The following is a 20,921-nucleotide window of genomic DNA, read 5'->3' as shown; positions in this document are numbered from 1 at the left end:
TAGAGTCTCGTTTTCTTTAGTGTTTTTGTGCCTCTTTTAACAAAGCTGGTAGGGAGGTTCAATCCCAAGCTTCAGGTTTTTCTATATTACTATTTTCAAAGCTAATTCTGGGGGGTTTTGATGCTTCCAAGGTGGTGTGATGCAGGAAGAGATGTGGTTCCTGGTCTCTTGATCTACATTCGGGTCTTTATCCAGGAAAAGATCTCTGCTCCTCTGCAACCATAATCACTGGTGCTCCTATTGGCCCTGAGGCCAGGGATCCTGCTTCCTTGTGACTAATCACAAATATACCTCTCTACCCTGGAACTGTGACCCAGAAATTCCTATGGGTAAAAGAGCTGTTAATTAGATCCAGTTGCACTCAGTGTTAGCAAAGGCTTTCTTTTTGAGCAGTTGTCCAACTTCCTTACCATTTCTGGACTGAGAGTCCCCAAAACTGCTGCTGCTGCTGTCACAACCACCTTCAAGATCTGCTACTGCTGGTGCTGTTTCCACATGCACTTAAGGCTGGTCCCTACCCTGGTGTCAGATATCTTTCCTGCCAACCTCTTAAGTTGGGAGGGGAAAATTTCTCACCCTGACATATTACTGACTCTGCCAATCCAGAATTTGATTTAAGATATTATTTTTAATAGTATTTTATGTTTACAAATAAAAAACAGTTTCAACATTCACCTTTACATAACCTTTTGTTTCAAATTTTTCTCTCTCTCCTTCCCTCTTCCCTCCCCAAGACAACAAGCAATCTGATATAGGTTAAACATATGCAATTCTTCTAAACACATTTCCATATTTGTCATGCTACACAAGCAAAATTAGATCAAAAGGGGAAAAACATGAAAAAGAAAAAAATAAGCTAACCACTATCAAAAAAAAAAAAAAAAGGTGAAAATACTGTAAGGCATCATTTTAAAATTGTTTGGGGAAAAATGTTGGGAGAGTTTGCCTAAGTTCCTGCCTCTACTCCATCATTTTGATTCTGCCCCTATAAATCCTGCTTCAAGAAAACTGTCCACATCTATTAGAACCAGAGAGGGGAAAAGGAAATAAAAAGAATACACCTTCTCCTCCTGAAAGAAACTCCCAAATGAAAACTTCCAAGAATACTGTAGCCAAAATCCAGAGCTTCCAGATGAAACAAAAAATACTACAAATGGGTAGAAAGAAGGAATTTAAGTATCAATGAGCCAGATAGGAGCACACAAAATTTTGCAGCTATGATTATAAAGGACCAGAGAATTTAGAATATAATATTCCAGAAGGCAAAATATAAAGGCATAATATGAATGTTTGTGGCAGGTCTCTTTGTAGTGACCAGAAACTGGAAACTGAGTAGATTGGAGAATGGCTAAATAAATTGTGGTATATGAATATTATGGAATATTATTATTTGGTAAGAAATGACCAACAGGATGATTTCAGAAAGGCCTGGAGAGACTTACACAAACTGATGCTGAGTAAAATGAACAGGGCCAGGAGATCATTATATATTTCAACAACAATACTATATGATGACCAATTCTGATGGACCTGGCCATCCTCAGCAATGAGATGAACCAAATCAGTTCCAATGGAGCAGTAATGAACTGAACCAGCTATGCCCAGTGAAAGAACTCTGGGAGATGACTAAGAACCATTACATTGAATTCCCCATCCCTATATTTTTGCCTGCCTGCATTTTGGATTTCCTTCACAGGCTAATTGTACAATATTTCAGAGTTCGATTCTTTTTGTACAGCACAATAATGGTTTGGTCATGTATACTTATTGTGTATCTAATTTATACTTTAATATATTTAACATCTACTGGTCATCCTGACATCTAGGGGAGGGGAAAAATTGGAACAAAAGATTTGGCAATTGTCAGTGCTATAAAACTACCCATACATATAACTTGTAAATAAAAAACTATTTAAATATATATATATAAAGGCATAAATGCAAGAATAAGTTATGGAGCAAAACTAAATATAATTCTGCAGAAGAAATTGGCTCTCCAATGAAGTAAAGGATTTCCAAGCGTTCCTGATGAAAAGACGAGAGGAAGGGAAAAGTCTGAAGTTCAAAAACAGGAGGGAAGAGAAATTTTATATTTTTAATTTTAAAAATATAAAATATATTTTAAAAATATAAATCCAAATGACAGAACAAACATTCAAAGATAGGAAGATGATCCATATGTCCATGTGATCCCAAATAGAATCAGAAGTCAAAGATGAGTCCAATTAGATAAGACCTGTGAAATGTGAATTTGTCTGTTATGTCTTGATGATGCTAAGAATAAAAAGAGAGTGGAAGAGAAGTACATTGGGGGATAAAAGAGAAAGGAAAGTTAGGAGACACAGACATCTCTACAAATAAATAGGAGGGGGCAGGGAATAGCTGACATTTGAACTTCAATCTCATCTGAAGCGATCAAAAGAAGGAATACACATTCACACATGCAAAATGGAATACAGAAATACATTTTATTCAGGATAAAGAAGAAAGAAAGGAAATTAGTACATTAGGAAGGAATTACAGATCAGGAAAATTGAAGCAAATAGAAGTCACTCTGTTTTAACTCTGGATCACTCAGCTAGAGTGTGAGATTGGATTTGAGATCAGCTCTTTCTACACAGACCCAGCCCAGTGTGCTCCCCACTGTGCCATCTAGCTGCCTCCTGAAAACATCTTATAAATACAAGCAAATCTGCCAAGCTATAGAAATCATTTATCTCATCAATTGCAAAAGATAATTGTCACTTTTTGAACTCATTTTACATTGATTCAATATCATCAAATACATTGCATATCTAGCAAAACATTATATTATTAGAGATAGGAATCATCTCTAATCTCTTCATGGAATTGTCACCAAACATGCACTTGGAAATCATTTTGACATGGGACTGTCAAACAAAGTGTTAAGTCATTAGAATTGATAGAGACAATAATGATCTAATTTAGCATGGTTCAGTATGATTGATCTGATCCTACAAGGAGATGTTATGGGCCAGAACTTGAAAGAAGGTACTAAGTGGAATTGATAGAAGCAATGCTTGTGTGCTTGGGTTTGCACCTTTAAGAGTTTACACATTAGAAGTCACACATTAGAACTCACACATTGGAGTTCACAAGTACAGGAGATACACAAAGTTAACTTTGTAACTTTGTGAATTCACACCTCCCATAATCCCACTCTCGGAGGAGTCAACCTTTTACACTGAACATAAAAAGAGCTTCAGTCAGTCAGTTCAAGAGAGTCAGTTCAGAAGAAGCCACAAGTCGGAGTTGAGCTAGAGCCAGAAGTCACTTCAGAAAATCGACAGAGTGAGAGTTCAGTTCCGGACTTGGTTCTGCAGTCGGGCAGAACCAAGATTCAGGGAGAGGCTGAAGTTAGCAACAAGAGCTCTCGGAATCAAAAAAAGCAAACTGGGCTATTTTGGAAGAAACAATAAAGAACTACTTTAACACCTGGCTGCGTTTGAAGTGATTATTACTTTGAACTGAAACTAAGGCTGCCTCCAGAAAACCTTCCCAAGAAACTTGCTCACAGAGAATCATTATATTATAAAAAAGAAGAGAACACCACATGGGGCAATTCATTTTTTGGTTCTATTTTCTTGAATCTTTTTTCATAGAAATAAATTATTACTGGGTATTTGAGGCCAAACAGAAAGTTTGAAGCTACAATTGGTAACATTTCCATAAATTGCACATAGCAGTTGTGGACATTTATTACTTCCAATAAATAAAAAATCAAATTTAATTATTCTTATGTTTCCTTATTTTAATGCCCAATATAACATAGGTATCTCAAACATTTTTGTATATTATTTCAGAATTATGATTTTTACTCATTTTCTAACTTCTATGTGCTGAAACTGAATGAATATTTTTATGTCTTCATTAACATATTTTTCATCATTGGGGGGGGGGGATATTCTTCCAGTCCTTATGAAGGGATTCATTGAGACTGCAATAATTTAAAAAATAAAATTAACTATTTCTACAGAATTTCATTTTTTGTTTGATACCTGTTAAATTTGTAATAATGTTGCTTACCAGCACAATTAATGTAAATATTTTCCAAGTAACTTTTGTTTTATAACAAGACTGACATCTGGACCCTACCCTGTTGCTAAACATGGTCATTACCATCATACATGGACTCCACAAGTCATGCTAGCTAACCAACTAACTAAAAATGCATAGCTAGCATCCATTGAAATATTTACTTTTTTACTGGCTAATGACAGGTATTGTATCAATGACAAATGTACTTAAAGTTCAATCGCATATACTATTTTATTTTTAATTATACGTGTGTATATCTATCTATAGTTCTATTAATCTTTCATAAAACTCAATTGTATGAATGTCAATTAATAAATTATGATTACAGGGGAATAGAGGGGAATGAGGAAGAAATCCTGGGGCATTATACAGCAACATGGTATGAAACATCATGAAACATGTACTGTGTTGAGTGTTTTTAGAAACATTTTCATGACCAGTTAAGAAACTGAAATAACATGCTGCACTCCATCAGAAGTTAGCACATCAACATAGATTAAGTTCTTGTTGAAGGTTAGAAATTTCTTAAGGACAATCCTTGACTGCTGTAATTGCTCAATAAACATCAAAATTGTTTTGTCTATGATCATAAAAATTTTGGAATCACTATGAAACAAACCCGTAATGCTTCAAACATGCACTAGCTTATAGGTTATAGAGGAAAAATTTATGATCATAATTCTGAGATTATTTACTGCGCAAGGTATCATTAAAGATACCTGTGAATGCTTTGGACCATTATCATGCTGAAACACCACTGACTATATTCCTCCTCCATTGTTAGGTGCCAAGGATTAGCACTCCAGTTCCATTTAACCAACTTTTGGAAAAGTCATAAGCAATTAGTAGGAAGTTACTATATGCCAGGCACTGTGCTGAATCCAAGAGACAAAAGACAGTTCTCTACCTTCAAGGAATTCACAATTTAATGAAGACAAGTCAACAAATATGTTCAAATAAACTATAGATGAAGAGTAAATAATTAACAGCATGAATGCATTAAAATTGTTAAAGAGCTGGAAAAGACTTTTTGTAGAAAACAGAATTTTAGTTGGGAATTGAGGGAAGCTAAAGAGATCAGTAGGTGGAGATGAGTAGGAAGAGCCTTCCAAGTATGAAGGACAACCCGGGAAAATGCTCAGTCTGGAGATGGAGTGTCTTGTTCATACGAGAGCCAGGAGGCCAGAGTCCCTAGACTGAAGAGTAGGGGAGTGGGAGTGGGGGGAGGGAGGATGTAGAGGGCTGCAGATTGTGGGGGACCTCTGTGTAAGATGGTCCGACTCTCATCTCCCCCTGGAGGCACCTCAACCTTCCTGAGAAGTCAGGGAGGGTAACAACCCATGTTCTACTTGAAGCAGAGATACTTGCTGTAAAGAGGTACTTATAGTTAGCACATGCACAATGTGCTGTAGTGATATAATTGTACTAAGGCATTTAAGGTTGAGAGAACTCGAAATAAACATACTCCATCTTAGACCATCCACATGCCTCATCACTCCTAAGACCAAGGACTAGGGCTGGTACCGAGATCCTCCAGAGAGCTAGTCCAGATGATGGGGAGGAGTGAAGGAGAGTGTGAGATTGGAAAAGTGGCAGAGGGCTTGGAAGGCCAGGGAATTCCAAAAGGATATTGACTTCAAAGATATAGCAAGAACGTAGTATAAATATTTCCCCAACAAGCTTGTCCCCTATTCCACCTCAGTCTTGGGTAGAGTGTAAAATCACTCTTAGCAGTTCCAGCAGAACATCAGTCCTACCAAACTCATGTTCATATAAACATCTCAGCCCCATTGAGTTTTGAGCTACTCCCAAATAAGATTTCCTCACTCGCATGATTCCCAGCCAGAGATCTGTGGGCAGCCGCTATTCCCCATGGAGCCAGAGTGCATCGAAGGGAGATTATGACTCACATGTATGTGTGCATTGGCACTATTATTATTCATGCACCTGCTTTGCCTTGGCCAAAAGAAAATTGGTGTTTCATATTTAAAAGTATGGTAGCTGCCTTTTTTGTAAATGGAAATACTTCACTGAGGGCTAAAGCTGTATTCATTTCCCTTCCTCAACCACAGAAGTGCTCCTAGTATCTTTGAGTCCAAATGGAGCCCCATGGCAGAGATCCTTCCTTGGAAACTCAAACTTGCCAGGGTGAGAGCAAGTTGGAATAAGGAAGTCAACCAGAGAGAACACATGTTTACATACTCAGTTCAACTATGTTGATGGGATGGCAAACTCATTCACAGTTTACACTTGGCCAATATGTTACTGTTTTGCTTGACTCAACTTATTTGTTGTAAGGAAGGGATCAGTTGGGGTGGAAAGGTTCAGAAGTGACAGTGACTTTTCCTTTGAAAGAGAATCAATTCAGCCAGGATGGGGGAAACAAGGAAGAGAACATGTGATGTGGACACGAGTGAAGCCATCTCAGTTTACTATATGAAAGAGGGGACTGTCTTGCTCAGCTACAGAGATCATGAGAATCCCAACAGGGGCAGAATCCCTTCTTCCCTCCTCCCTCTGTTTTCCCTCAGCCGAGTGTCGTTGCACAGTATCGCAGAACCTCAGTCCCGCGTTCTGTTTCAGAGCCCTGAGGCACCAGTACTGTTCTACCCGCCTCCGGGTCAGGGCACCACCCTCAAGGTGATCTCCGTAGTCGGAGACGAGTCTCATCTAAATTTGCCCCAGAGAAGGGGACAATGCTGCCAGAGGACCTTTATCTGCCAACGTACAAACACACAAAAAACACGCTCAGTTCAAACTTGGACTTGAGTCATCCGAAGCAAGGAGAAGTCCCAGGTAACAGCTGGCCAATGAACTTGGGCGAGAAGCCCAGGCACCTCCTTGACTCTCCAGCTCCCCCTCACCTCTTCACAGCCGAGGCAGCCACCATGAGACCTCAGTACCCTAGAACGTCGCTGCATCCTGCTTCCACAGAGTGGGAGGGGCTGCGAGGTTTGGAGTCGAGAAGTTTTCATCCCTAGCTCAGCTCCTCCGGCTTTGGCGAGGCGGCTCACCCCTTTATCGTTGCCATCTCGCCTTCTCTAGAGCAGGAAGCTTGGCCAGCTTCAAGTCCTCGCAGAAAGGATGCCTGAAGACTTCAGCAAGATAGGTTGTGGAAGTGGAGGAGCCGCAGCAGGAAGAGCTCAAAGTTTTGGGGAGAGGCTTTCCGCCAGGCTCTCGGACTCAACCTGATTCGGGCTTCTTTACCGGGGACCTGAGAACTTGTTAGAAAATACTTTGATAACTATTTTAGGACGATTTATTTTCTTTTGTGATTTTGTGTTTTATTCATCTAAAAACCATTCTGCAAAGCGGCCCATAATCTTCATGAGAATAACAAAGGGGTCCTTGACATAAAAAAGGCCCATCATGGTCCACTAGTTAAGCCCTCAAAAGATATCCCCACAAACCATTAATAGAGAAATGCATGTTAAAAAACAATTCTTAAGTACCAAGCACCACAAAACTATCAGATTGGCTAACATGACAGAAAAAGAAAACAATGATGAATGCTGAAGGGGCTTTGGGAAAACTGGGATACCTGATGCACAGATGAACTGATCCAGTCATTCTAGGAACAATTTGGAACTATTCCCCCAAAGCTACCAAACTGAGCATATCCCTTGATCCAGACATATCATTACTAAATTAATCTCAAAGAGGTCAAAAGAAGAGGCCCCATATGAGTAAAAGATTTAGAGTAATGACAAAGAACTGAAAATTGAGAGTATGCCCATTAATTGGGGAATGGCTGAGCAAGGTGTGCTATAGAGACAGAGGAACTAATTACCAATGTGGTTATTTGGGGAGATCCCTGAGTCTTCCCTTTTTTCTAAAATCCTCATTTCAAAGCTTTTTCTCTGAGGGACAGGATTGAGTGATGGTAGATAAGAATTAACATTCTCAATCTTATACTCCCCCTAACTTTATAAGGAATTTAATCTGTGAAATTTCAGCCCCTGTGTTTTACTCAGGCTTGGGTAGGGGAATATAGATCCTGTCTAGATTTCCCCGAGGCGAATGATATGATTAAAGTCACATCCCCTAATCCCTCATTAGAACAGTCCCACTTCTCAAATATATTCTCTAGTGTTAACCAGAGTTAATTACCATCCTCAGGTACATCCACTCTTAAGGTTATACAAACTGTGGAACACACGGCAATAATTCTTCTTTGGTCCAAGATGGCCAAATGACCATCTGTCTTCCTAATGACATGCTAGCATTGCTAACAAAATGACAAATTAGGAGAAACTATGTCTCTCAATTTTTAAAATATCACAATGTATGGAATGCTGCTTTGCTATAATAAATGATGAAAAGGATGGTTTCAGAAAACCTAGAACTTACATTAACTGATGCAAATTGAAGTGAGCAGAACCAACAGAACAGTATACACAGTAATAGCAATACTGGAACAATGATCAACTGCAAAATGCTTGTCTACTCTGATCAAGCCAATGGTCCAAAACAATTTCAGAGGACTCATGAAGAAAAATGTTCCACACCTCCAAAAACTGATAAACTCTGATTGCAGATTAAGGCAGGGTTTCCCGCCCCCCCCACTTTATTTTTCTTGGGATTTTTTGTTTGTTGTTTTTGCAACATGTCTAAAATGAAAATGTTTTGTATGACTTCACATGTATAATGAATATCATATTGCTTGCCTTCTCAATGGATGGAGAAGGGATTAGAGGGAGAAAGAATATTTGGAACACAAAATTTTTAACATGAATGTTAAAAAATATATCATTTTTAAAAGACTACTTCCTTCAGGTCTTCATGGCTGCTTTGTCATGGGCTCAGAAGTGACACCACTAGTCAAAATTCTTAGCCTCCAATATGAGAAATGTTATAAGTTTTAAAAGAAAACATGCATGAGATGGGGGGGAGCGGAGGAAGAGGAAGAGAACATAATAGAGAAGGTGTGATATAGTGTTCCACTGCCATCCATCTTTCCACATTATACTTAAAAGGTTCCTCTATGGAATTCTCCAGTGTTTCGTAAGCTGTGTGTTCAGAAAATGGGCTTTTCTGCATAAGTTACATTATGAGACTTTGCTCTAGGAAGAACACGCTGGACTTTGCTGCATAAAATACATTATGAGACTTCACTCTGGTATGAATATGCTGGGCTTTGCTGCATAAAGTACATTATGAGACTTCACTCTAGGAGGAACACGCTGGGCTTTGCTGCATAAAGTACATTATGAGACTTCACTCCAGGAGGAACACGCTGGGTTTTGCTGCATAAAGTACATTATGAGACTTCACTCCAGGAGGAACACGCTGGGCTTTGCTGCATAAGGTACATTATGAGACTTCACTCTAGGAGGAACACTCTGGGCTCTGCTGCATAAAGTACATTATGAGAATCACTCTAGGAGGAACACGCTGGGCTTTCCTGCATAAAGTACATTATGAAACTTCACTCTAGGAGGAACACGCTGGGCTTTCCTGCATAAAGTACATTATGAAACTTCACTCCAGGAGGAACACGCTGGGCTTTCCTGCATAAAGTACATTATGAGACCTCACTCTAGGAGGAACACACTGGGCTTTCCTGTGTAAATTACATTATGAGACTTCACTCTGGTGTGAACACTCTGATCTTTGCTGCATAAAGTACATTATGAGATTTTGCTCCAGGAGGACACGCTGGGCTTTCCTGCATAAAGTACATTATGAGACTTCACTTCCAGGAGGACACGCTGGGCTTTGCTGCATAAAGTACATTATGAGACTTCACTCCAGGAGGAACACGCTGGGTTTTGCTACATAAAGTACATTATGAGACTTCACTCCAGGAGGAACACGCTGGGCTTTCCTGCATAAATTACATTATAAGACTTCACTCTAGAAGGAACACGCTGGGCTTTGCTGCATAAAGTACATTATGAGACTTCACTCTAGGAGGAACACGCTGCTTTGCTGCATAAATTACATTATAAGACTTCACTCTGGTGTGAACATTCTGGGCTTTGCTGCATAAGGTACATTATGAGACTTCACTCTAGGAGGAACACGCTGGGCTCTGCTGCATAAAGTACATTATGAGACTTCACTCTAGGAGGAACACGCTGGGTTCTGCTGCATAAAATACATTATGAGACTTCACTCTAGGAGGAACACGCTGGGCTTTCCTGCATAAAGTACATTATGAGACTTCACTCCAGGAGGAACACGCTGGGCTTTCCTGCATAAAGTACATTATGAGACTTCACTCTGGTGTGAACACTCTGATCTTTGCTGCATAAAGTACATTATGAGATTTCACTCCAGGAGGACACGCTGGGCTTTGCTGCATAAAGTACATTATGAGACTTCACTCCAGGAGGAACACGCTGGGCTTTGCTGCATAAAGTACATTATGAGACTTCACTCCAGGAGGAACACGCTGAGCTTTCCTGCATAAAGTACATTATGAGACTTTACTCCAGGAGGAACACGCTGGGCTTTCCTGCATAAAGTACATTATGAGACTTTACTCTGGTGTGAACACTCTGGGTTTTCCTGCATAAAGTACATTATGAGACTTTACTCTGGTGTGAACACTCTGGGCTTTCCTGCATAAAGTACATTATGAGACTTCACTCTGGTGTGAACACTCTGGGCTTTGCTGCATAAAGTACATTATGAGACTTCACTCCAGGAGGAACACGCTGGGCTTTGCTGCATAAAGTACATTATGAAACTTTCCTCCAGGAGGAACACGCTGAGCTTTCCTGCATAAAGTACATTATGAGACTTCACTCCAGGAGGAACACGCTGGGCTTTCCTGCATAAATTACATTATAAGACTTCACTCTAGGAGGAACACGCTGGGCTTTGCTGTATAAAGTACATTATGAGATTTTGCTCCAGGAGGACACGCTGGGCTTTGCTGTATAAAGTACATTATGAGATTTTGCTCCAGGAGGACACGCTGGGCTTTCCTGCATAAAGTACATTATGAGACTTCACTCTAGGAGGAACACACTGGGCTTTCCTGCATAAATTACATTATAAGACTTCACTCTAGGAGGAACACGCTGGGCTTTGCTGCATAAAGTACATTATGAGACTTCACTCTAGGAGGAACACGCTGCTTTGTTGCATAAATTACATTATAAGACTTCACTCTGGTGTGAACATTCTGGGCTTTGCTGCATAAGGTACATTATGAGACTTCACTCTAGGAGGAACACGCTGAGCTTTGCTGCATAAAGTACATTATGAGACTTCACTCTGGTGTGAACATTCTGGGCTCTGCTGCATAAAGTACATTATGAGACTTCACTCTAGGAGGAACACGCTGAGCTTTGCTGCATAAAGTACATTATGAGACTTCACTCTAGGAGGAACACGCTGGGCTCTGCTGCATAAAGTACATTATGAGAATCACTCTAGGAGGAACATGCTGGGCTCTGCTGCATAAAGTACATTATGAGACTTCACTCTAGGAGGAACACGCTGGGCTTTCCTGCATAAGGTACATTATGAGACTTTACTCTAGGAGGAACACGCTGGGCTTTCCTGCATAAAGTACATTATGAGACTTCACTCCAGGAGGAACACGCTGAGCTTTGCTGCATAAAGTACATTATGAGACTTCACTCCAGGAGGACACGTTGGGCTTTCCTGTGTAAATTACATTATGAGACTTCACTCTGGTGTGAACACTCTGATCTTTGCTGCATAAAGTACATTATGAGATTTTGCTCCAGGAGGACACGCGGGGCTTTGCTGTATAAAGTACATTATGAGACTTTACTCTAGGAGGAACACGCTGGGCTTTGCTGCATAAAGTACATTATGAGACTTCACTCTAGGAGGAACACGCTGGACTTTGCTGCATAAAGTACATTATGAGACTTCACTCTAGGAGGAACACGCTGGGCTTTCCTGCATAAATTACATTATAAGACTTCACTCTGGTGTGAACATTCTGGGCTTTGCTGCATAAAGTATCTTATGAGACTTCACTCCAGGAGGAACACGCTGGGCTCTGCTGCATAAAGTACATTATGAGAATCACTCTAGGAGGAACACGCTGGGCTTTCCTGCATAAAGTATATTATGAGACTTCACTCTAGGAGGACACGTTGGGCTTTCCTGTGTAAAGTACATTATGAGAATCACTCTAGGAGGAACACGCTGACTTTGCTGCATAAAGTATATTAAGAGACTTCACTCCAGGAGGAACACGCTGGGCTTTGCTGCATAAAGTACATTATGAGACTTCACTCCGGTATGAATGCGCTGATGCTGAGTAAGGTGGGTGCTCTGGCGGAAGACCTTCCCACACCGGTTGCAGCCATAAGGCTTCTCCCCAGTGTGGACCCTCTGGTGACGGGTGAGCTCAGTGCTCAGACGGAAGGCCTTCCCACACTCACTGCATGCATAGGGCTTCTCCCCAGTGTGGATTCTCTGATGGCGGGTGAGCTCTGTGCTCAGGCGGAAGGCCTTCCCGCACTCCCTGCACTCGTAGGGCTTCTCCCCGGTATGAATCCTGTGATGCACAGTGAGATGGCCCCTCTGCCTGAAGGCCTTCCCGCACTCATTGCACTTGTGGGGCTTCTCCCCCGTGTGGATGCGAAGGTGCTGAGTGAGCTGGGTCCTCACCCGGAAGACCTTGCCACATTCCTTGCACCCATAGGGCTTCTCCCCAGTGTGGATTCTCTGGTGCTGAGTAAACTGGTCCTTCTGGTAGAAGGCCTTCCCACACTCCCCACATTCATGAGGCTTCTCGCCGGTGTGGATTCTCTGGTGTCGGGTGAGCTGCCCTCTGCGCCGAAAGGCTTTCCCACACTCACTGCATCCATAGGGCCTCTCCCCAGTGTGCATCCGTGAGCGTTTGGTCAGGGACTCTCTCAGGCAGAAGGCCTTCTCACACTCCGGGCCCTCGTAAGGCTTCTCGCCAGTGGGAGCACTCTGATAGCGAGCGAGCTGGACGCTCCAGAGGAAGACATCCCCGCAGGCCCGGCAGACCAAAGGTTTCTGGTCAGTGTAGCCACTTTCAGGGGAAGTCACCGAAAAGCTGTGACCGAGAGGCAGCACACATTCACCGTACTCAAAGGGCTGCAGTCCCGCATGAATTCTCTGATGCTCCATCAGTTGGATATTCTGGGTAGAAATTTCCCCCAATTCATTACAGTTAATGCTTTTCTCTTCAAAATCATTTGTCTCCAAGGAACGAATGAACTGGCTGAAGTTGACAGCTCTCTCACAGTTGTTATAATCATTAGGCTGCTTCCCAGCACATAGTCTGTGATATTCAATGAAATCTGGTTTAGAAATGAAGGCTTCCTCACATTCATTACACTTAGAAAAGATCTCCTTTGAAGATATTCTTTGACATATACTTGGGTCTGCAGATGCAAGTACATCACATTTGTAAAGACTCTCTTCTATAGATATTCTCTGTTTTGAGAAAAGCATTAGTTCTAGCCTAATGCTTTGGCCACAATCATAGCCTCTCAGTTTAGTTGGCGTTTTCATCTGAATCATTTTTACTTCCTGGGAGTTCTTTTTTTCATTGCTCTGCTTTAGTCTATGCTGGAGTGAAGGCTCCATAAAAATAACCATCTCTGGAGGGAAGTCCTTGGTTTCAGACCTAGATTCCCCATCTGAAAAACAAAGAAAATGGAAATATCACCTGCATCCTGTGCTGAGCACTTAATGCTATTTTGTCTCTTTCTGACACACAATCTAGAAAAACTGAGCTTAAATATAGCCCCAAATACTTATAAATCAGATGACCTTAGGCAAATCATTTAACTGCTCTCTTCCTCAGTTTCTTCATATGTAAAACAGGAATTATAATAGTACCTGCCTCCCAAGATTGTTATGAGGAACAAAGGAGACAATTCAAGAGATTCTTATTTCATCACAATTATTGCCACAATTTAAAGGATAGAATTAATGACATCTAGTTGATATAACCAGATTTTTAAATGCGTCTACACTGATCCTCACATTAGTTTTGGAGATATAAAGAAGACAATTAAAGTATCCAATTCGATCCTCTGGTTCAGAATAAATTAATGATTTGCTCAAGGTCACACTACTAATTAGTAACAAAGGCAAAATGAAATCCTAGAAAGTCTTGTAACCTCCATCTTCCTGGTCTTCCTGCCACATCTCACTGCTGCCCTATTATGGAATCGGCTCATGGGACCTGGAAATATGCAAAGGCTTGGTGACCATTGCTTAGGGAGAAGGCCTTCCCGCACTCCCTGCACTCGTAGGGCTTCTCCCCGGTATGAATCCTGTGATGCACAGTGAGATGGCCCCTCTGCCTGAAGGCCTTCCCGCACTCATTGCACTTGTGGGGCTTCTCCCCCGTGTGGATGCGAAGGTGCTGAGTGAGCTGGGTCCTCACCCGGAAGACCTTGCCACATTCCTTGCACCCATAGGGCTTCTCCCCAGTGTGGATTCTCTGGTGTTGAGTAAACTGGTCCTTCTGGTAGAAGGCCTTCCCACACTCCCCACATTCATGAGGCTTCTCGCCGGTGTGGATTCTCTGGTGTCGGGTGAGCTGCCCTCTGCGCCGAAAGGCTTTCCCACACTCACTGCATCCATAGGGCCTCTCCCCAGTGTGCATCCGTGAGCGTTTGGTCAGGGACTCTCTCAGGCAGAAGGCCTTCTCACACTCCGGGCCCTCGTAAGGCTTCTCGCCAGTGGGAGCACTCTGATAGCGAGCGAGCTGGACGCTCCAGAGGAAGACATCCCCGCAGGCCCGGCAGACCAAAGGTTTCTGGTCAGTGTAGCCACTTTCGGGGGAAGTCACCGAAAAGCTGTGACCGAGAGGCAGCACACATTCACCGTACTCAAAGGGCTGCAGTCCCGCATGAATTCTCTGATGCTCCATCAGTTGGATATTCTGGGTAGAAATTTCCCCCAATTCATTACAGTTAATGCTTTTCTCTTCAAAATCATTTGTCTCCAAGGAACGAATGAACTGGCTGAAGTTGACAGCTCTCTCACAGTTGTTATAATCATTAGGCTGCTTCCCAGCACATAGTCTGTGATATTCAATGAAATCTGGTTTAGAAATGAAGGCTTCCTCACATTCATTACACTTAGAAAAGATCTCCTTTGAAGATATTCTTTGACATATACTTGGGTCTGCAGATGCAAGTACATCACATTTGTAAAGACTCTCTTCTATAGATATTCTCTGTTTTGAGAAAAGCATTAGTTCTAGCCTAATGCTTTGGCCACAATCATAGCCTCTCAGTTTAGTTGGCGTTTTCATCTGAATCATTTTTACTTCCTGGGAGTTCTTTTTTTCATTGCTCTGCTTTAGTCTATGCTGGAGTGAAGGCTCCATAAAAATAACCATCTCTGGAGGGAAGTCCTTGGTTTCAGACCTAGATTCCCCATCTGAAAAACAAAGAAAATGGAAATATCACCTGCATCCTGTGCTGAGCACTTAATGCTATTTTGTCTCTTTCTGACACACAATCTAGAAAAACTGAGCTTAAATATAGCCCCAAATACTTATAAATCAGATGACCTTAGGCAAATCATTTAACTGCTCTCTTCCTCAGTTTCTTCATATGTAAAACAGGAATTATAATAGTACCTGCCTCCCAAGATTGTTATGAGGAACAAAGGAGACAATTCAAGAGATTCTTATTTCATCACAATTATTGCCACAATTTAAAGGATAGAATTAATGACATCTAGTTGATATAACCAGATTTTTAAATGCGTCTACACTGATCCTCACATTAGTTTTGGAGATATAAAGAAGACAATTAAAGTATCCAATTCGATCCTCTGGTTCAGAATAAATTAATGATTTGCTCAAGGTCACACTACTAATTAGTAACAAAGGCAAAATGAAATCCTAGAAAGTCTTGTAACCTCCATCTTCCTGGTCTTCCTGCCACATCTCACTGCTGCCCTATTATGGAATCGGCTCATGGGACCTGGAAATATGCAAAGGCTTGGTGACCATTGCTTAGGGAGAACTCTGAAAAGATGGCTGCATTGAGGGGGAAGGATTCACTGTCCTGCCCCATCTAGTTACAATGCACTCACTTAGCTGTGTACACATTCCCTCCAATACAGATCCCTTGGGAGCAGAGATTGTTTCACTGTGTGTCCTAGAACTTTGCCTGGCATATGACTGGTGTTAATTAAAAGATTCAGAAACTGATGAACATCATTAGTTCCATTATAACATTTGTTTGGAAAATTCACATTTCTTCTAATGTGACTGATATACAAATGAACAGTCCTGAGTTTTACTCAAATTTCAATTTGTTTATGCAAGATTTTCTCCTCAATATACAGCAAGAATGCAGAAAATAGCACCACTTTACACTGGCTCACAAGTTATAATACTTCTGACACCCACTTTCCCAAACTTCAGGTCTTTTTAAAGGCAAAGTGCTATAATCATCTTTATCCTCTGGATTAGGAGGAGCTGTGGGTAGAGCTCCAGTTCCCTCCCAAAGTCTGCCATGGACAAGGCCCACCACTCTCACACCCAAGCTGCAGCCCGTTGGAGCCGCCCCTTCAGTAAAAGCTGACTTTGCCAGCATGGATTCCTGAGTAGCAGCCTGAGACCTCAGATACCAGCAGTATTTATTATATTTAGAAAATTTTAACTATTTAACTTGAGCAAAGCTATGCTACCATTATCATACCTATTTTTTGTCACTGACAAAATTTTGGGTGTAGTCCCCCCCTGTGATTTTAAATAGCATAGTCTGTTTTTTGGTACTTATGAAGTTTTTTTGTTTTTGTTTTTGTTTTTTTCTGCACCAGTTTCCGGTTACCCTCTTTATGTTGGTTTTTCCTGGCCTAAGTTTTTAAATTTTATGCTATTAAGTTTTTCTTTTATGTTTTTATTTGGCTGTGAATTCCTTCCCTAATCATAGATGTTAAAGGGGCATCATTCCATTCAAAGCAATTCTTTTTCCACTAAAAATATTACTTAGGTATAAGATTCATCTGAAATTTACTAATTAAGATACTAGTCTGTTTCTCTTCTTAGTCAAAATACTGGCTATCTTCTTGTCACATAAGGAAGAATTTTTCCAATTGTTTGTGTTCCTGGAATTGCACTGTTTGGCAGGAGAGAAAGCATTTCAGGGGAAGATGATAATAGCTGAAGTGAGATGGGAGGAGATAGTACCTGGCTGGTGATGCTGAACTCACTTCTCCAAACCCAAATAAAGTACAATCATGAGACTTGAGAGATCTGGCAACTGGGAATTGAGGCATGTTACAGAGATAGCCAAAAAGATGCTCACAATGGGAAAGGAGATTTTCAAGAAATGGAAAGGAGAGCAGTTTGAAAGCTCTAGATCAGGGATCCTCAAACTACAGCCCGCCAGGTTATGGCGAAATCAGACCAGAAGTGACATTTGACCTAAACTCGCGTTAGCAACGCACGCTTCCGGCACTGGGCTGAGGCAGCGGAGACAGAGTGTGAGGTGATACACACTGGTGAACCATTCATGGAGGGAAAATTTATTAAAGAATGCCTTCTTTCTGTTGCCAAAGAGATGTGTTCGTGAGTCTTTCAGGACCTACAATTACACGGAGTATTGAAGAAATGGGAGACAATCTGCATCAGCATTTGCAAAACTCCACAAAAAAAAAATTTAATATTTTTCCTTGGCATTCTACAAAAGCAATGATGTTCGTGATTCTGCACAACTTCTAATTTTTATTTGTGGGACAAATGATTATTTTGAAGTCATAGAAGTGCTGCACTGCAAAGCATCAAAGGAACAACTACAGGAGAGGATATCAATGAAAAGGTTTGCCAAACTATGAATGGTTTAGAGCTGAACTGGGCTAAACTAGCCAGCGTGACAACTGATGGTGCTCCTACCATGGTGGGATCTAAGAAAGGAGTAATTGCTCGCATTAACCAAGAGATGGACAAACATAACCGTTCTCATCCAATAGTCATACACTGCCTCATCCACCAACAAACGCTGTGTAGTAAATCAATGAAGTGGGACTCTTATGAAAATTCTGGTATCTCGTGTTAACTTCATTAGAGCTAATGTACTAACTCACAGACAATTTCAGGAATTCTGTCTGAGCTAAATGTTGAGTATGAAGATGTTCTATATCACACAGAAGTCCATTGGCTGAGTCGAGGGAGAGTTTTGAAACATTTCTATGACTTACTTCCGCAGATTACAACTTTTCTGCTTTCAAAAAACAAAGAAGTACCAGAGCTCAATGATGCAGAATGGAAATGGCATCTTGCCTTTCTGACAGATGTAACAGAGCTACTCAATAATTTCAATATGCAACTTCAAGGAAATTTGTTCCCATTTTGTTTCTTCACTTCAAAATAATATATATGCAGCGAGCATAGGAATTTGTTCATAGTTTTTGTTTTTACTATAGTCCAGCCCTCCAACATTCTGAGGGACAGTGAACTGGCCCCCTATTTAAAAACTTTGAGGTCCCCTGCTCTAGATTAAGGAGCTTGACATTCTCAAAAGAGCACTGAGTTCCTAAACATAGCACAGCACTGTGAGGATCAGAGACAGAGCTAGACAGGCCCCCAAATTCACCATGCTTCCTCATTTCTCCCAATGGCGTATAGAAGAACTTCAACTATCAGACAAGGATATCACAAATAAAGGAAGACCAAAATAACTGGAGAAACTACTGGTTTCATCCATCCCTTTGAAAAAATGACATGACTTGGAAATGATCAAAAGACTATTACAGATCAAAACACAAAGGGATGCCTGCCAAAACCTGAAAACTCAACAAGAAAAGTCACAGGAATAAATATGGATGAGGAATTCAAAGGCAACAGAAAGTCCCATATTTCAATTTATCAATGAGCATTTAAAAACTCTACCTCTGTTAGGCTTGAAACTCAGAAAAGAAATCAGGGCTAAATACCTAATCTGGACATCTAAGAAGAGATGATGATGATGATGGAAACCCCCATAACTGATGAGATTCTTCCAAGTGAGAGTAGAGAAGGAAAAGATTAGATCGAACAAGACAGAATCTTGAGAAAATCACAAAACCATGCTGACTGGGTCCACCTGAATTCTGTGTTTTCTCACCTCAATGGGGCTGTCATTGAAGAAGCAATTTTTATTTTTACACCTCCCTAATGAACTCACCCTCCCATTCACCAAAACTTTTCTTTATTTCCTCAAACTCCCTTGGCCCCAGCTATCCCCGATCCTTGCAGCTGAGAAGTTGTTTACCCAGAGCTTTCTCGTCTCTCCTCCTGCTAATCTCACGTTACTCAGATGACTTCTGCCATTCTTCTCATCCATCTCACTGAAAAAAAGATGATTTTTCTCCCGATTAAGACAAAACTTCTTTACATTGCATCCCATCTTCTCCATCAAATGGTCTCCTCTATCATCCCCACCTTTCCCTGCCTCCAGACAGACCCATCATCTCCCTCACCCACTAAAACCCACTGTGTTCTATCCCCACTATCAGCCCATATCTCTTCTCCCTTTCATGGCTAAATTCAGAAGCTCTCTACCTCTTCTTCCTCTCCCCTCAATCTCATCTTTATAATTAGCTTCTAATCTTCAAGGTTACACCCTTTTCCCCAAAGTTAATGTCCCTTTCTCAGTCCTCTTCCTTTTTGGCCTTTTGGCAGCCTTTGACACCATCACTCACTTCTTCAAACTTTTTTTAATCTGAGTATCCCCCTACCTGACTGCTCCTTCTCTTGCCAAGTCCTGCAATCTCTCAAATGCCCTTCTTCTCACCTCATGTCTGGCTACTGCAAAAACCTTCAGGTAGGTTTGTCCATTCTCAAGCCATCAAGGTTTCTTTCCTAAAGCACAGAGCTCTGATCATGTTACACACACTCCACTCAAGAAACTCCTATTATCCCTAGCAGCTAAATGGCATAGAGGAGTCAGCAGAACCTGAGTTCATATCCACACTCAACACTTATTAGCTATGTGACCCTAGGCCAGTCACTTACCCCCAACTGCCTTGCTAAAAACCAGAAACAAAAGAAATAAATTCTTGTCATCTATAAAATCATATACAAAGTCCTCTATTCAGCATTGAAAGCTCTTCATCATCTCTCCCTCCTATGCTTCTGGACTTCATGCATCTTATATTCCCCCCATAAGCTCTTCAAGCTAACCTTCTCAATGTTCTTTTAACAAGAAATTCTCATCTCCTGGATGATTCCCTTCAAGTCCCAGTTAAAAATCACACTTCCCTTCTATTTTCCTTAATTCTGCTGCTTTCTGATTATCTCCAATTTATCTCTGTTTGTCTCTGTTATATCACACAAGCTCCTTCAGTCTTGCCTTGCTTTGTAGTTCCAAAAGTGAGTGCAATGCCTGGGATATAATGGGTATTTAACAAATGTTCACTAATATCTTTGGATATGACATGGAATCAACAAAAGTCACTGAGAAGGAATAATCAGCCAGGCAGGAGAATCAGGAGAAAGCAATGTCATGAAAACTAAGTCAGGAGAGAGACCTTGCTGGAAAGTGCTGAGGCCGAGCCATTACATCTTCTGTCCCGTTGTGATGATTCCAATGGATTATCTCTCATGACTTCCTGAACTACAGTATTCAGGGTTTTGCTTTTTCTTCTTTTCATTCTGCTTTTCTCTTCAGCTAAGTGGTACAGGGGACAGAACGTCAGATGTGGAGCCAGGAAGACTCATCTTCCCCAGTTCAAATCTGGCTTCAGACATGTGTCAGCTTAGTGATCTTGGACAAATCATTTAACTCTGTCAGCCTCAGTTTCCTCATCTGTCCCAATGGGTTGGAAAAGGAACAGCAAACCATTCCAGTACTTTGCCAAAAGAATCCCAAATGAGTCAGACCCAGCCAGAAATGACAAACAACAAGCTCCTCAGGAAAGCTCCAGATTTTTAAGATTTT

At 41.2% G+C, this 20,921-nt stretch overlaps 1 protein-coding gene and 1 long non-coding RNA gene across 2 annotated transcripts in view; one reads left to right on the top strand and one right to left on the bottom strand.

The window, feature by feature from the left end:
- The first annotated feature begins 9,383 nt into the window (after window positions 1-9,383).
- LOC127545912 (uncharacterized) lies at window positions 9,384-11,816 on the top strand. The gene is made up of 4 exons (XR_007949850.1): window positions 9,384-9,472; window positions 10,053-10,105; window positions 11,214-11,425; window positions 11,531-11,816. It is a non-coding gene; the product is annotated as an uncharacterized LOC127545912 (long non-coding RNA).
- Window positions 10,243-20,921, bottom strand: part of LOC127545909 (zinc finger protein 570-like) — a 27,520-nt gene continuing 16,841 nt past the window's right edge. Inside the window, exons 5-7 of the mRNA XM_051973422.1 lie at window positions 12,233-13,667; window positions 10,813-11,023; window positions 10,243-10,284 (exon numbers count right to left, since the gene is read on the bottom strand). Of these exons, the coding sequence (XP_051829382.1) occupies window positions 10,957-11,023; window positions 12,233-13,667 (1,502 nt within the window). The 3' untranslated portion in view covers window positions 10,243-10,284; window positions 10,813-10,956. The remainder of the gene's footprint in view (window positions 10,285-10,812; window positions 11,024-12,232; window positions 13,668-20,921) is intronic.

This window comes from Antechinus flavipes, chromosome 1 (genome assembly GCF_016432865.1).
Source record: "Antechinus flavipes isolate AdamAnt ecotype Samford, QLD, Australia chromosome 1, AdamAnt_v2, whole genome shotgun sequence".
In the NCBI taxonomy this organism is placed as follows: Eukaryota; Metazoa; Chordata; class Mammalia; order Dasyuromorphia; family Dasyuridae; genus Antechinus; species Antechinus flavipes.
This window is presented reverse-complemented; position numbering and strand designations above follow the sequence as displayed.